Source organism: Sus scrofa, chromosome 2 (genome assembly GCF_054392235.1).
Source record: "Sus scrofa isolate SSC_HxYL_T2T_F1_AM1 chromosome 2, Sscrofa_HxYL_maternal_Yorkshire_Landrace_v2.0, whole genome shotgun sequence".
Lineage (NCBI taxonomy): Eukaryota > Metazoa > Chordata > Mammalia > Artiodactyla > Suidae > Sus > Sus scrofa.
This window is the reverse complement of record NC_139384.1, coordinates 80,364,912-80,379,537: the sequence shown is the minus strand read 5'-3', so window position 1 is coordinate 80,379,537 and position 14,626 is coordinate 80,364,912. Positions and strand designations below refer to the sequence as shown.

General features: G+C 58.0%; 2 protein-coding genes across 72 annotated transcripts in view; both read left to right on the top strand.

Moving 5' to 3' along the window:
- The window catches only part of DOCK6 (dedicator of cytokinesis 6), a 46,495-nt gene extending 38,531 nt beyond the window's left edge, over positions 1-7,964 (top strand). For 7 of the 22 annotated variants that reach the window (XR_014837584.1, XR_002341656.2, XR_014837582.1 and 4 more), the window contains 12 exons: positions 72-230; positions 329-429; positions 1,360-1,552; positions 1,645-1,788; positions 3,860-3,991; positions 5,394-5,525; positions 5,622-5,711; positions 6,001-6,237; positions 6,550-6,693; positions 6,776-6,882; positions 7,143-7,307; positions 7,720-7,964. Coding sequence is in view for 14 of the 22 variants with exons in the window: in XM_085012893.1 (XP_084869019.1) it covers positions 72-230; positions 329-429; positions 1,360-1,552; positions 1,645-1,788; positions 3,860-3,991; positions 5,394-5,525; positions 5,622-5,711; positions 6,001-6,237; positions 6,550-6,693; positions 6,776-6,882; positions 7,143-7,307; positions 7,720-7,762 (1,647 nt within the window). In the remaining 8 variants the exon portion in view is untranslated. Of the gene's footprint in view, positions 1-71; positions 231-328; positions 430-1,359; positions 1,553-1,644; positions 1,789-3,859; positions 3,992-4,073; positions 4,853-5,393; positions 5,526-5,621; positions 5,712-6,000; positions 6,238-6,549; positions 6,694-6,775; positions 6,883-7,142; positions 7,342-7,719 lie in introns of those variants that run through there. The other 15 variants (XM_021083865.2, XM_021083864.2, XM_021083862.2 and 12 more) reach the window with 7 other exon arrangements.
- Positions 7,965-8,629: 665 nt separating this feature from the next.
- Positions 8,630-14,626, top strand: part of KANK2 (KN motif and ankyrin repeat domains 2) — a 468,727-nt gene continuing 462,730 nt past the window's right edge. For 11 of the 50 annotated variants that reach the window (XR_014837606.1, XR_014837601.1, XR_002341649.2 and 8 more), the window contains exons 1-4: positions 8,897-8,946; positions 10,214-10,453; positions 11,421-11,536; positions 11,945-13,156. Coding sequence is in view for 30 of the 50 variants with exons in the window: in XM_021083861.2 (XP_020939520.2) it covers positions 11,500-11,536; positions 11,945-13,156 (1,249 nt within the window). In the remaining 20 variants the exon portion in view is untranslated. Of the gene's footprint in view, positions 8,754-8,896; positions 8,947-10,196; positions 10,454-11,384; positions 11,537-11,944; positions 13,157-14,626 lie in introns of those variants that run through there. The other 39 variants (XR_014837602.1, XR_014837600.1, XR_014837597.1 and 36 more) reach the window with 9 other exon arrangements.

The window sequence follows — 14,626 nt, the reverse complement described above, 5'->3', positions numbered from 1 at the left end:
GGGCTGCGCGGGCCCTGGTGTGAGGGTCCAAGGCCCACAGGCAGGTGTGCTCTTCCTCCCGGCTCGCCCAGAACTTTGCCCGTGTGAAGATGCAAGTGACCATGTCGCTCTCGTCACTGGTGGGGACAACACAGAACTTCAGTGAAGAGCACCTGCGACGTTCACTCAAGACCATCCTCACCTATGCCGAGGAGGACGTGGGGCTGCGGGACAGCACCTTTGCCGAGCAGGTGACCCCACCAGGCCCCTGGCCCATCTTTCACAACCAGGGTCTTGACCCTGACCGCCTCCTTGGCCCCATCACTCTCCGCCATTTCCCCTACCCCAGGTCCAAGACCTGATGTTCAACTTGCACATGATCTTGACCGACACGGTGAAAATGAAGGAGCATCAGGAGGACCCCGAGATGCTCATTGACCTCATGTACAGGTGATGAGGGCTGGTTGGGACCTCCAGCCATTCATACCCACAGACAGGAGAGGGGCATGTAGGTGGTCAGAGGGACAGCTGAGGGGGGAGCAGGTGAGTGTACAGGTAATAAGAGAGACAGGTAAGCACAGACAAGTGAACCGGGAACTGGAGAGCAGACAGAGAAAGATGACCAGGTGAGTGAGCAGACAGGTGATGGGCCAGGTCAGTAGCCAGGTGAGTGCAGAGGTGAGCAGACCGGTGAGGGCACAAGTAAGGTGAGGGCAGGTAAATGAGCAGGTAAAACGTGCCAGCTGAACACATAGATGAGGATGACAGAGAACACGGACAAGTGAGGGGCTAACCTATGAAGGGGTTACAGGTTAAGGAAACAACTGATTTGGAAGAGAGTGAGGGGAATGTAGTAAAACCCTGGAGTGGGAGACAGGAGCACAGGTGATGGGGACAAAGAAGGTAGGAAACCTGCAGAAGGGATGGGCCTGGGCAGACAGATGAAATGGCCCGAGGTTCTTGGTAGAGTAAATTGATGACAAGTGAGAGAGTGACACTTGTGGGGATAATGAGGGGATGGACAGGTGCGGAGGGGGATAGGTTAGGAGACAGGTGAACAGAGGAGGAAAGGAGATGATGGACAGGTGAATGGGAAGACAGATGAAGGTAGGACAGGTTGAGGAGACAGATGAATGGGGGTACAGGTGAGGAGATGGGCTGGTCAGTGGGAGACAAGTAGGAGGACACAAAGGATAAGTAGAACAATAGGTGCGAAGACAGGTAAGGGATGGACAGATGAATGGGGAACAGGTGAGGAGACTGGTCAGAAGGGCAGGTGGGTTGGGTCATGAGCGAAGGGGATGGACAAGTGAGGGGCGAGCAGGGGGACGGGCAAGGTGAGTATCCATCCTCCTGACATCCTCCTCACCTGGGCTCCAGGATCGCACGGGGCTACCAGGGCTCCCCGGACCTGCGGCTGACATGGCTGCAGAACATGGCGGGGAAGCACGCAGAGCTGGGCAACCACGCGGAGGCCGCACAGTGCATGGTACATGCAGCTGCCCTCGTGGCAGAGTACCTCGCTCTGCTGGAGGACAGCCGCCACCTGCCCGTGGGCTGCGTTTCCTTCCAGGTGAGCAGCTGGGGGTGGGGTGGATGGGGGGGTGGGCAGGGGGTGAAACATGTGGGCCAGGGATCAGGCTCTGACCCCACGTCCCACCCCAGAACATCTCATCCAACGTGCTGGAGGAGTCCGCCATCTCCGACGACATCCTGTCCCCCGATGAGGAGGGCTTCTGTTCCGGGAAGCACTTCACCGAGCTGGGGCTGGTGGGGCTGCTGGAACAGGCAGCCGCCTACTTCACCATGGTGAGGCCTGGGGCCGGGGCAGCGTCGTACATCCACGGATGGGCCCCGTACCCTCTGCCGGAGACTCAAGGCAAAGCGCTGCCCAGATGCTTTCCAGTCAGGGGATTTGCGAAGAAGGATTGGGGACCATCAGAGACCCCATTACATGCCTATCTCCCTGTAAAACCCTTGACACGTGATCTGGATATAGTAAGCCTTCGGTATATTTAATTAGCATTTAAAATTCTTTTTTTTACTATAAAAAATTGCAAACATACATAAGAGAAGAAAGTTATAGACCCACTACTGCCCCTACCCAGCACTCAAATTCAGGGACCACCTCTCAGTGGGTTAAGCAGTGGGTTAAGCACTGTCACTGCTGTGGCTTGGGTTCGATCCCTAGCCCAGGAGCTTCTGCATGCTGTGGGTGTAGCCAAAAAAAATTCAGCAACCGCCTATATTTACCATCCTCTTTTAGTTCTTTACATTGAGCCTGCTTTTTCTTTCTTTCTTTCTTTCTTTCTTTCTTTTTCTTTTTTTTTTTTTTTTTTGCCTTCCTCATGCCATGCAGAAGTTCCCACCCAAGTCAAGGATGGAACCCACACCAATGCTGTAACCAGAGCCACAGCAGTGACATTGCCAGGTCATTAACCCAGTGCACCACAAGGGAACTCCCAAACCTTCTTTTCTTTTTTCCCTAGAGGTTTTTGTTTGTATCTTTCTTTCTTTTTGGCTGATTCATGGCATATGGAGCTCCTAGGCCATGGATCAGATCTGAGCCACAGTTGCGACTTAAGCCAGAGCTGTGGCAACACTGGATCCTTTAACCCACTGTGCCAGGCTGGGGATTGAACCTGCATCCTGGCATTGCCAAGACACTGCTGATCCCATTGTGACACAGCAGGAACTCCTATTTTTTAAAAATTAAAAAAAATTTTTTTGTTGTTGTTTTTTTAGGGCCATACCCACAACATATAGAAGTTCCCAGGCTAGGAGTCAAATCAGAGCTACAGGTGCAGGCCTACACCACAGCCACAGAAATGCCAGATCCGAGCCAAGTCTTCAGCCTACACAACAGCTCACGAGCAATGCCAGATCCTTAACCCTCTTAGTGAGGCCAGGGATCAAACCTGTATCCTCATGGATACTAGTCAGGTTTGTTATCGCTGAGCCACAATGGGAACCCCTTAAGAAAATTTTACTGAGATTAGTTGACTTACTCCAGAGATTTTCTTTTTTTTTTTTTTTTGTCTTTTTGCCATTTCTTGGGCCGCTTCTGCGGCATATGGAGGTTCCCAGGCTAGGGGTCTAATCGGAGCTGCAACTGCCATCCTACGCCAGAGCCACAGCAACGCAGGATCCGAGCCGCGTCTGCGACCTACACCACAGCTCACGGCAACGCCAGATCCTTAACCCACTGAGCAAAGGCAGGGATGGAACCCACAACCTCATGGTTCCTAGTCGGATTTGTCAACCATTGCACCACTACGGGAGCTTCCTAGAGATTTTCTTTAATGTTGTTTTTATTATTGTCACTTTGCTGGAGTCTCAGAGACCAAGGCCTCAGGAATAAACCAGAGAGTAGACACAGACCTCTGACAGTCAGCAAATATCCCAGGACACCTGCTGTGTGCCAGGCTTGACGCTGGCCCTGGCTGGGGGCCAAGGGCACTAAGGAGCTGCCATTGCCATGTGCCAAGAGACAGTTGGGTATGGAGGTCTTAGGCACCAGGCCAGGAGGGATGGTATTCGGGTCCTGGCCCTGGAGAGGCCTTCTATGTCTGAGGTTGTTTCCCTTCTGAGGAGTGGAAAAAAATGGTTCGTCCCAGCAATGAAGGAACATGGGTAAAGTGTAGGTATACACAGGTCCAGAGTAAGTGTGATGGAGACCACAGACGATGTCTGCAGGGTCTAGTGGATAGGCTGATGCCCCCTCTGGGGCAGGTGCAGTCAAGATGGGCTTCCTAGAGAAGGTGATAGAAGATGGCGCCCCAGAGGCTGGATGGGAACATGGAGGGAAGATTGTTCCAGGCAGGAGAGAAGACCAGGGAAGGTGCTCTGAATCTTGACATGCCACTACCCCTACTCCCAGGGCGGGCTCTATGAGGCGGTAAATGAGGTCTACAAGACCCTTATCCCCATCCTGGAAGCCCACCGGGACTACAAGAAGCTGGCTGCTGTGCACGGCAAATTGCAGGAGGCCTTCACCAAGATCATGCACCAGGTGGGCCCATACCCTGCCCTCGGCCCCAGCCCCTGGCCCCTGGCAGGCTCAGCTGACCTTGGCCCTTCTCTCCCCCTTACAGAGCTCAGGCTGGGAGGTGAGTGCCCACCTGCTTCTGGGGCCCCCAGGACGACTGGTCAGCAGTGGTCAGGGACCACCAGGGGGCGCTGGAGGAGCGCTGCTGCTGCTTGGCCACAGGGGCTCAGTGGGCGGTGACGCACCCCCACTGCTTCCCCTCAGGTCCCCCCCTCCCTGCCCCAGATCTCCGGGGCAGCCTGTGACTCACCCAGCTGGGAGCTCTCCAGAGACACCCCTCCCTCAGGCAGGGCCTTGGTCACTGCCTGGGAGGGGGGGGGGGGCCTCTGACTCTCTCCCTCTTTTCTTTTTGTCTCTGTCTCTTTGTGTCTCTAGGTCTCTTTGCCTTCATCTCTCCCTGTCTCTCTCTCTCTCCTTAATCACTCTCTCTGTGTCTCTCTCTGCGTCTGTGTCTCTCACTGTCTCCCCAACTTCCCCCAGGATCTCTGCTCCTCATTGCCATTTAGTGTTCCCCCTCTCCCTCCTCTCCCCAACTTGGGTCTATTTTTAGGCATCTCCTAGTTTGGGGAGGATTTTCTGGCCGAAGATGGCAGGAACCCAGAGCCAAGGCGAGAAGGCTGGGGGGGGCGGGCAGGACAGCCAGCTTCCCTCCCTCCCCGGATCTCCCATCTATGCCCATGGAACAGTTCTCATGCGGCCACACAAGCAGGACCCTGGGGGTTGGGGGGCTCTGACCTCTGACCTCTCCCATGACTTTGTCTCTCTGCCCCCTGCTCCCCGCCTCCATCTCCTGGTGCTTGCCCCACCCTGCATGGATCTGCTTTGGTGAGTGGAACCACCCCCATCCTTCCCAGTGGAGGGTAATCTACCTGGGGATGTGGGGGGCGGCAGTCCCTCCTTCCAAACTTAGGTCTGGGAGGGGAGGGGATGCTGTGGAACAAGGGAATTAGAGCTTCTGTCCCAGAGCAAGAGAACAGCCATGCTTTTCCTCAGCCCCTTACGCACTGATTGAGAACCTGCTATATGCCAAGCCCTGTAGGTATTGAGGACCCAATTGTGAGTAATAGAGCCCCAGTCATCATTTCATATTGCCATCCAGACTTTGAAGAACTGCAGACTTTGAAGAACTGCATGGGGCGAGAGGGAGAATCAGAAAATAGGGGTTTGTGTGAAACGAGAATAAAGATTTGGGGGAGGTAGGACACAGACTGGGGAGAAAGAGTGAGAGTGTGGGCAGTTGGCGGTCGATTGCATCCATGCCCCTGCCTTTGCCCGGGATGTGATGTTCACGGGGCCCGAGGACACCTGTCTCTGTGGTAGGGGCACCTCCAGCGGGGCCATCCGGACAATCACAGCTTTCCCACAGCCCCAGCGCGTATTCGGGACGTATTTCCGCGTTGGCTTCTACGGCGCCCGCTTCGGTGACCTGGATGAGCAGGAGTTTGTGTACAAGGAGCCATCCATCACAAAGCTGGCAGAAATCTCACACCGGCTGGAGGCATGTCCTGGTGGGGGTGGGGGTGGGGCACTGGGCTGTCCTGTGGTGGAGTTGGGTCTGCACCCTCGGGGCCCCAAGTCAGCCCTGTTTTCCCAGGAGTTCTACACAGAGCGGTTCGGGGAAGACGTGGTTGAGATCATCAAAGATTCTAACCCTGTGGACAAAACCAAACTGGACCCACAGAAGGTGAGAGCTCCTGACCGTCCACTCCCCGGGGAACACAACGTACTATATCCTGTGGCTCCTCAAATCCTATTTCTCTGGGAAAGCTTATCTCCCTCAAGAGTAGGGACCCCCAAATCCTATTCTTCAGGGGATTCCCAAATGTCCAGACGAGACCTAGGGAGACCTGGGAACCCCAGATCCAGGGAGGACCAAACCCCTTTCCCTAGAGATGGTGCCCCAGTGGGAGGCCGGCAAACCCCAGGTGGGTGTGTTGGGATTGAGAGCCTCACCCCTGAGCCCTGCGCCCCAGGCGTACATCCAGATCACATACGTGGAGCCGCACTTCGACACCTATGAGCTCAAGGACCGGGTGACCTACTTCGACCGCAACTACGGTCTGCGAACCTTTCTGTTCTGCACACCCTTCACGCCAGACGGGCGAGCGCACGGGGAGCTGCCGGAACAGCACAAGCGCAAGACACTGCTCAGTACAGACCACGCCTTCCCCTACATCAAGACGCGCATCCGCGTGTGCCACCGCGAGGAGGTGGGTGGGGGCCAGGCCAGTGGAGGGAGGGGCAGAGACCCCCAGACTCCAACCCCCAGACCGCAATCTGCGGACTCAAACTCCTGCCTCCTAGACCCCTCTAGTCTAGTCTGGACTAGAAGCAGACCAAAGTTCCCAGAGCCAGACAAAGGCAGCAAACCAAGACCGCCCCGCCTCCACCTCCCCCATTTCCTTGCACAGCCTCTTGGATTCTTATCCACCTCCAGCTGGGGTCCAGGCTGCCCTGGGCTGATCTGGGTCAGGACAGTCAGGCCCCAGCCAGTGCATGCTCACCCCCCCCACCCCCCGCAGACAGTGCTGACACCAGTGGAAGTGGCCATTGAGGACATGCAGAAGAAGACTCGGGAGCTGGCCTTCGCCACTGAGCAGGACCCGCCAGATGCCAAGATGCTGCAGATGGTGCTGCAGGGCTCCGTGGGGCCCACTGTGAACCAGGCACGGCTAGTGGGGGAATGCAGGCTGCCCGAGGCCCCTGGGGCCTGTGCAGATATCCTCACAAGCTCCTCTCACACCACAGGGTCCCCTGGAGGTGGCTCAGGTGTTTTTGGCTGAGATCCCCGAAGACCCCAAGCTCTTCAGGCATCACAACAAGCTGCGGCTCTGTTTCAAGGACTTTTGCAAGAAGTAGGCCTGACCCCCACACACACACTCATCAGAGTTCCTCTAACCCCCATTATGGCCTTCTGCCTACCTGACATCCCAGAACAGCCTATCCACCTGACCCCCATCATAGCCTCTTTGATTTCCATGAAGTCATAGCCACCTATCAGACCTCCCATCATAGCTCCCCTGCATGCCTGACCCTACCTCATGGACTCTGCACGTCCGTTCTTGCTTTCTGCTGAGTGTCAGCCCCTGACCATCTCCTATCATGTGGTCCTCAGGTGCGAGGATGCACTGCGGAAGAACAAAGCCCTGATTGGGCCAGACCAGAAGGAGTACCACCGTGAGCTAGAGCGCAACTACTCCCGCCTTCGGGAGGCTCTGCAGCCCCTGCTCACCCAGCGCCTTCCCCAGCTGCTGGCACCGACCACAGCCAGTAGCCTCAGGTGCCTGACCTGGGGCCTCCCTACCCTAGAGAAGGCAAGGCAGATAGGCAAAGCCAGGCAGAGCATGGGGGCGGTTACACATGTGCACATCAACACGGGTGCTCATGGCTTTGCACAAACATGTGAACACTCAGACATGTGCAGGCTCTGGGCAACTTTTTCTGATCCTAGCCAGGTCATTTCCCAGGCATGTGACTTCATGTTTCTAAGACTCAGTTTCCACATCTATCAAAAGGGGCATGATTCATATCTCCAGTGATGGAGTCTAAGAATCTCTGATTCTGTAGCCAGATTAGAACCATTGTGAAAGGAACCAGGAAGACCCTAGAAGGATCTTTGGAGGAAGAGGCTGGGGAGCATCATGCAGTTGGGGGCCCTGTGGCCATGTTGATCCATCTCATTCCTCCCCTAGGAACTCCTTGAACAGAGCCAGTTTCCGGAAGGCTGATGTCTGAACCCACAGGGCCTGAAGCCACACGCCAGAGGAACCAGCAGCCTGGCCTCAGTTGTCTGTGCCTTCCTGAGAGTCTCCCCCCACTGCCCACTTAGCCCTGGGTGACCACACTGCACATGGGGCTGGGCCCTCTGTTCCTCTGTCCTCATCTGTGTGCACTGATGCTCCTTACCTTTTCTAATTTAAAATGGTTTTTATAAACAGCCTGTGTGGTATGGTCCCTGGGGTCTGGGTCCTGGGTACACTTTACCTGCACACCCTGGCTATTGATGCACAGACACTGAGAACCACTTGGGTGCCAGGGACACATCAGTGACAATAGATGCAATTCCTGCCCTTTTAGAGCCGACATTCTAGCAAGGAAGGCAAAACACAAATGACAGTGTCACATGGGTGCATGGGAAATAATGGTAACACTTACTAAACCCTTGCTGAATGCCCAGTCCTGCATAATTGGTGCCCAGAAAGACACTCCCCTGTTTATGAGCCTTTCTGCCTGAGGGACCTCCCTAGGTCCCTGCCTCATGGTTGGTGAATCTGATCAACTCCATGGTCTTAACCCTGCTTTACAGATGGGGAAACTGAGGCAGCAAGCAGTTGAAAGCTTGGTAGGGTTAGGAACTGAGCCTAGGCATTAGCTTTGGCCTGTGCAGCTTCGCCTTGACCAGGGCCCCCCCTGCCTGCCCCGTGGTGGTCACGCCACCGTGTACCAGGCCCGCGCTGGGCGGCTTCCAGCCCTGGGCTGGCTGGGGGAGGGGTGACCTCCTATAGCCGCCGCCGTCACCACCCGCCCTCAAGGCCCTCCAGGAGCTGGGCCCTGGCCAGCTCCGCCCCGCCAGCTCCGCCCCCTCCAGCCCCCCCCCCCCGCAGCGGCCCAGCTGCAGCAGACCGAGGAGGACACGGTTGCGGGAGGACCCTGCCCTGGGGAGTGGAGGAGGGGTTGGAGTTCGGACACCCCCACGTGCGCGCACACACACACACCTGCCCTCCAGGTGCATTTGTGTCCCCACCCCCACTTCCCCTACACCGCGGCCGGGCTGCCTGGGACTGGAGGGAGCGGGGGTGGTCTGGAGGGGGCGGGGCGGGGCGGGGCGGAGCTACTGCCGAGGGCCGGGCGACCGGGCGGCGGCGCGGAGGACGCACGGGCGGCGGGACGCTGGGACGGCGGCGGCCGGATTGCGCGAGGCGAGTAGCACCCGGGCTGGGTCAGGGTTCGAGTCCGGTTCGGGGTTCGAGCGTGGTCCCCACTCCACCCCACCCCATCCCGCCTTCAACCCCCGGGCTCGACCTCGCAGGTCTCTACAGCCGCTGCCTCCAACTCCGTTATCTATGCCCAAACTTTCCGCACTTCCAGCGTCTCGGTCCCCGCGCCGCTGTCCCGTCCCCATCTTTGACCCTGTCCCAGCTTCTCTCCCCCGGCCCCATCCTCCGTCTGTATCTCCCTGTCCCTTCGCCCCATCATTGCCTTCCCCCTTACCCTCCCCCTTGTCTCCGTCCTCCTTTCCACCTCTGTCCCTCCCCACCAACCTCCACTCTCTATCCTCCCTCGCCCTCCTCCGCAGCCGGGCCAGAGCCAGGCCCCAGGCGGCGGGAAGGCGTCCGGGCGTCCGGCCGGGCTGGGCCTCGGCCTGCGGCTGGGCCGGCGTGGGGAGCGGCAGCTGTTTGCCATTAACTGGGGACCCCGCAGACCCCGCCCTCTCCCTCCACGGGGCGGGGTCCTCCTCACCCCCGTCTTTGGGGCGGGGAGAGGAATGGGAGACCCCAGGGACGTACAGGCTGGTCTGGGAGAGGGGCTTTAGGGAGACCCCGCCGGACTTCTGGCCTGCCTCGGACCCCGCCTGCGCCCTTTCCCTGAGCTTCCCACCTGTCCTCTCTTGGAGTGTCCTGTCTCTCTTCCTATCCTGTGTCCTCCCCATTCTCCAGGGGTCCCATAGAAAGAGAGGACCCTCAGCCACAGACACCCACCACCACTACACTGACCCCCACCATCTGCTGTCTCCACCTTGAGTCGCCTTCCCACGTGGAGGACCCTCAGAGGGCTGGAGAAGCTCAGACCCCAGTCTCTCTCAGAGAAATGGGCAGAGGGATGTGGCGAGGAGGGTGAAGTTGCCTTCGCTGCCAATGGGGAATCTACCAGCCACTTCCCCCTTTGGTGACCCTGGGCAAGTCACTGTACCTCATAGATACCTCATCTGTAAAATAGGGTGATAACTACTCACCTCATTTATCCTGATCAAATGAGTTGTTTGGATGGTGATTATACTTACTACTGTTATTTGCTGTACCCCTCTCCACCTCCAGGGGTCCTCACAGGGGACAGTTCCTGCTCCCTGCTTCCAGTCTCTTTTGGGTCCCCAGAAAATATCTTTGATCACCTTTCCGTTGTGCGTGGGGTGACCAACAGTCAGGTAGAAAACCAAATTTCCTACAATCAGGTGACTGTGTGTTCCAGGCATTGAAAGACGGAGAGGTGAGGACAGAGACGTGGAGAAACAGGGAGAGAGAAGTGGAGAGAGACAGAGAGACAGAGACGTGGAAAGGCACAGAGACTCGGGGAAAGACACAGAGAGACGTGGAGAGAGACAAAGCAAGACACTGAACAAGGACGTAAGACAGGACAAGCTCAGTTGCCCCTGGAGCCCTGGCCCCGCCTTCATGCCTGGCAGTTGCCCCACCTGGCCCATCCTCGCAGGTACCCACTGCCTTGGCACCCATAGGCTGGAAAGGGTCCTCTCTGATGGTGGGTTGGGCCAGGACCTCTGTAGCCGGGTGGGCATAAGTCAGACCAAAGAAGGGTTTGGCCAAATTCAGAGTGTTGGGGACAAAAGTGGCCTGGCTGGCCTCCAGGGCTGGAGTGAGGAGGATGGGGGGGAGCAGGTTAGTAAGAGGCCCTGATTGTCCTTCCCAATTGCAGCCTCCGGGTGCCCCCTCTTACTTCCTCCCCCTAGCCCCATGACTTCCCGGGCCTCCACCCCAGCCTTCTATCCCGACTGTGCCCCCAAGCCGGACGCGTCCTAGAGGGGAGGGCAGGAAGTTCTCGTGTAGCCCGGCAGCGAAACTGTTTATTTTTAGAGAAAATTGTTTCCATAAAGGGGAAAGGCTTTCCTCCTCGCTGCCTCCCCCCAACTTTCCCTACCACCCCCCTACTCCGGTCTGGCCTGACCCAGCTCTGTTTTGGGGTTCCCTACCCTGAGCTGTATTTCTGCTTGTGTCCTTATGTCTCTGTCTCCTCAGATCCTTGCAGGAAGGCTGTCTCCCCATCAGTGCTCCAGCCCCCTGCTCACCTAAGCCCCCACCTGCCCCGGTAGCCAGCTCTTGGCCTGGGCTGAGGGGAGGGGGCACAGGAAGGGTGAGGCCTGTCAGGCTTGGGCCCCCACCCCCAGCCCGGGGGGCCTTGTGGAGGCAGGGCTGTGGGAACAGCTGGAGCCTGTCCAGGGGCTGGACAGATGTGCAGGCGGACTGTGAGGTTTGGTTTCTTTGTTCCAGGCCGTGGGGCCCCCCACCCCTTTCCATAGCCAGGCTGGGTGTGCGCCTATGAGAGGGTCCCACTCCCGGGGGGAGGGGGGAAGTTAGGGGGAGGCAGTGGGGAGGGGTGGCCACATCCCCTTCCCTCCCCCTTGCAGACTCAGACTCGGGGCTTCATCACATCCTCTCCCCAGGTAAGCCTCAGCCTGTGCTGCAGGCAGTCTGACTCACAGTCCCCCAAGTGACTCTTGAGGAGCATCTGCAGGCAAGAGGATGGCCCAAGTCTTGCACGTGCCAGCCCCCTTCCCAGGTCAGGGGTCTCGCTGGGAATCGGGCCCTGCCTGGGGTTGGAGTGGGGGAGACCAGACCCTGCCTGTGAAGGCCTGAATAGAGACAACTTGGCTCTGCTCTTGAGGGTCGGTTGGGAGAGACAGAGTCTTCCAGGGAAGGGGGTGGGCGTGAGTGGGAAACAGGATCCTGTCCTGGTGGCAGCTTGGATGCTGAAGGATAGTGTCAACCCTGTCCTGGGATGATCTGAGGGGGTGACAGGGCCTTGCCCTGGGTTGGGGGTGGGGGGGTGGGGTCTGAAACTGGAGATACAGCTGAGCCGCCAAGCACCCAGTGGGCTCCCATCCTTTGGGCGAATGAACCTTAACCCTCCCAGGGGCATCAGTCTTGCCCCCAAGGAGAGGACCACTGGCGTTTCTCCCCACCCCAGGGACCCCCGGCCCAGCCTCCCCGCCTGCCTTCCCCACCAAGGAGCCCGACCTGCCCTACTCCGTGGAGACACCCTACGGCTACCGCCTTGACCTGGACTTTCTCAAGTACGTAGATGACATCGAGAAGGGCCACACGCTACGGCGGGTGGCCGTGCAGCGCCGGCCCCGCCTCGGCTCCCTGCCCCGCGGCCCTGGCTCCTGGTGGACGTCCACTGAGTCTCTGTGCTCCAATGCCAGCGGGGACAGCCGCCACTCAGCCTACTCCTACTGCGGCCGCGGCTTCTACCCACAGTACGGCGCCCTGGAGGCCCGTGGTGGCTTCAACCCGCGCGTGGAGCGCACGCTGCTGGATGCCCGGCGCCGCCTCGAGGACCAGGCGGCCGCACCCACTGGCCTGGGCTCCCTGACCCCCAGTGCAGCCGGCTCGACGAGCTCTCTGGTGGGTGTGGGGCTGCCACCCACAACACCCCGGGGATCGGGACTGTCCACGCCAGTGCCACCCAGCGCTGGGCACCTGGCACACGTGCGGGAGCAGATGGCCGGGGCTCTGCGGAAGCTGCGGCAGCTGGAGGAGCAGGTGAAGCTGATCCCGGTGCTCCAGGTGAAGCTGTCGGTGCTGCAGGAGGAAAAGCGACAGCTCACAGTGCAGCTCAAGAGCCAGAAATTCCTAGGCCACCCCACAGGGGCCCGGGGCCGCAGCGAGCTCTGCCTAGACCTCCCCGAGGCCCCTGAGGACCCGGTGGCACTTGAGACCCGGAGCGTGGGCACCTGGGTCCAAGAGCGGGACTTGGGCATGCCCGATGGGGAGGCTGCTCTTGCTGCTAAGGTGGCCGTCCTGGAGACCCAGCTCAAGAAAGCACTCCAGGAGCTGCAGGCAGCTCAGGCCCGGCAAGCTGACCTTCAGCCCCAGGCCTGGCCGCCACCAGACAGCCCAGTCCGTGTGGACACCGTCCGAGTGGTGGAGGGGCCACGGGAGGTGGAGGTCGTGGCCAGCACAGCTGCCGGGGCCCCTGCCCAGCGGGCCCAGAGTCTGGAGCCCTACGGGGCCGGGCTGCGGGCCTTGGCGACATCCAGTGGAGCTGAGAGCACCACTGTGTTCTGCAGCCATGAGGTGGTGGAGACAGTGTTCCCAGCACCTGCTGCATCCACCAGCAACGTCCACCTGGTGAAGAAGATCAGCATCACAGAGCGCAGCTGTGATGGGGCAGCAGGTGAGCCTAGTGGGCCTGGGCAGATCATGGAGGGTCCCTCCTTCTTCCTCTGAATGCCAGGGTCCAGCCCTGGCCCTGTCCTTCCACCAGCTCTCAGAGCCTTGGTCTCTTCATCTGCAGAAAGGGGACAGTTGTGCTGCCAATTCAGTGCCTATAGGGACCATGTGAAGAAACTGAGTGTCTGTTAAGTGTGTGTGTTCATGTCTAGCACATTGTAAATGTTTAGAAAACTGGATATATTGGGGGAGGGTTCCTGAGGCCGCTAGGGGTTGGTTGCTAGGCAAAAAGTCCTCCCCGTTTGCTCTGTAAGTGGCAGGGACCAGCCTCAGACCATGAAAAGGCAATGTGGGAGTTCCCTTAAAGCACAGCAGGTTAAGTATACAGCATCGTCACTGCAGTGGCTCAGGTCACTGCTGTGCTGCAAGTTCATTCCCTGGCCCTGGAACCTCCACATGCCAAAACAAAAGAGAAAGAAAAAAAAAAAAGGAAATGTGTTGTTCACATAACTTAGGGACACCTTCAGGCATAGCTGGATCCAGGTGCTCAACTATCATCAGCAATCTAACTCTCTCTTCCTCTTTCTCTGTGTACCCTGGAGGCTTCTCTCAAGTGGGCAAAGATGGCCTCACCACTCTAGGGATCTTTTCTTGCAGCTCAGTGGAAAGGGAGTTTCTCAATCCAGATGGCACCAATAAAAATCCTAAGGGTGACCCCCCTTGACTGGCTTGGGTCACATGCCCATCACTGAACTAATCATTGTGTCCCCCACTGCCCAGGCCCAGATCCTGGGAGTAGAGGAACCCCACCCAAATCCTGAGGGAGGAAGGGGGTGCTCCCTGGAGGAAGTGCTGAGTCCTCATGCCAGGAAAGGGGATGTGGGATGTACAGAATGGCAGCTGCCCCACCACAGCCATCCTGAGGTCCCAGAATGATTCATAATAGTAAACAGCTGTTCTTTATCAAACACTAGCCTGGTGTTGAGGATTCTGAAGTTTCACCCACGGAGGAGCTTAAGACAGTGGGCTGTGCAGCCAGCAATCTGGGTTCAAATTCCCCTTCTTACTGTGTGACCCTAAATGAGCAGCTTCACCACCCTGGGTCTCAGTTTCCCTGTCTGTTGAAGTGGCATAGTAACAGTCCCACCTCCAGGACTCTTGTGAATTAGTGCACAGAGTAAGCTCTCAGTCTGTGCTTGTTGCTGCTTCTGATGGTTTTCAGGTCACCTCTGTTTATAGCTGGGGAAACTGAGGCTTTAGGAGAGGCTTTCACTTGCCCTGCATGACACAGCCAGAGTCTAAGCCCAGGCCGGTCCAAACCTGCAGGAGGGCTCAAAGGTGGAACCCAGATCCTCATCTCAGCCTCAAATAACAGGTGGCCAGAGCTCCATGAAGGAACCAAGAGGGCACAAGCTAGAGGGCGGGGACTCAGCTGTGTTTTCTTGTTTCCCCATGTTTTTCCCGGCCAGCTGCA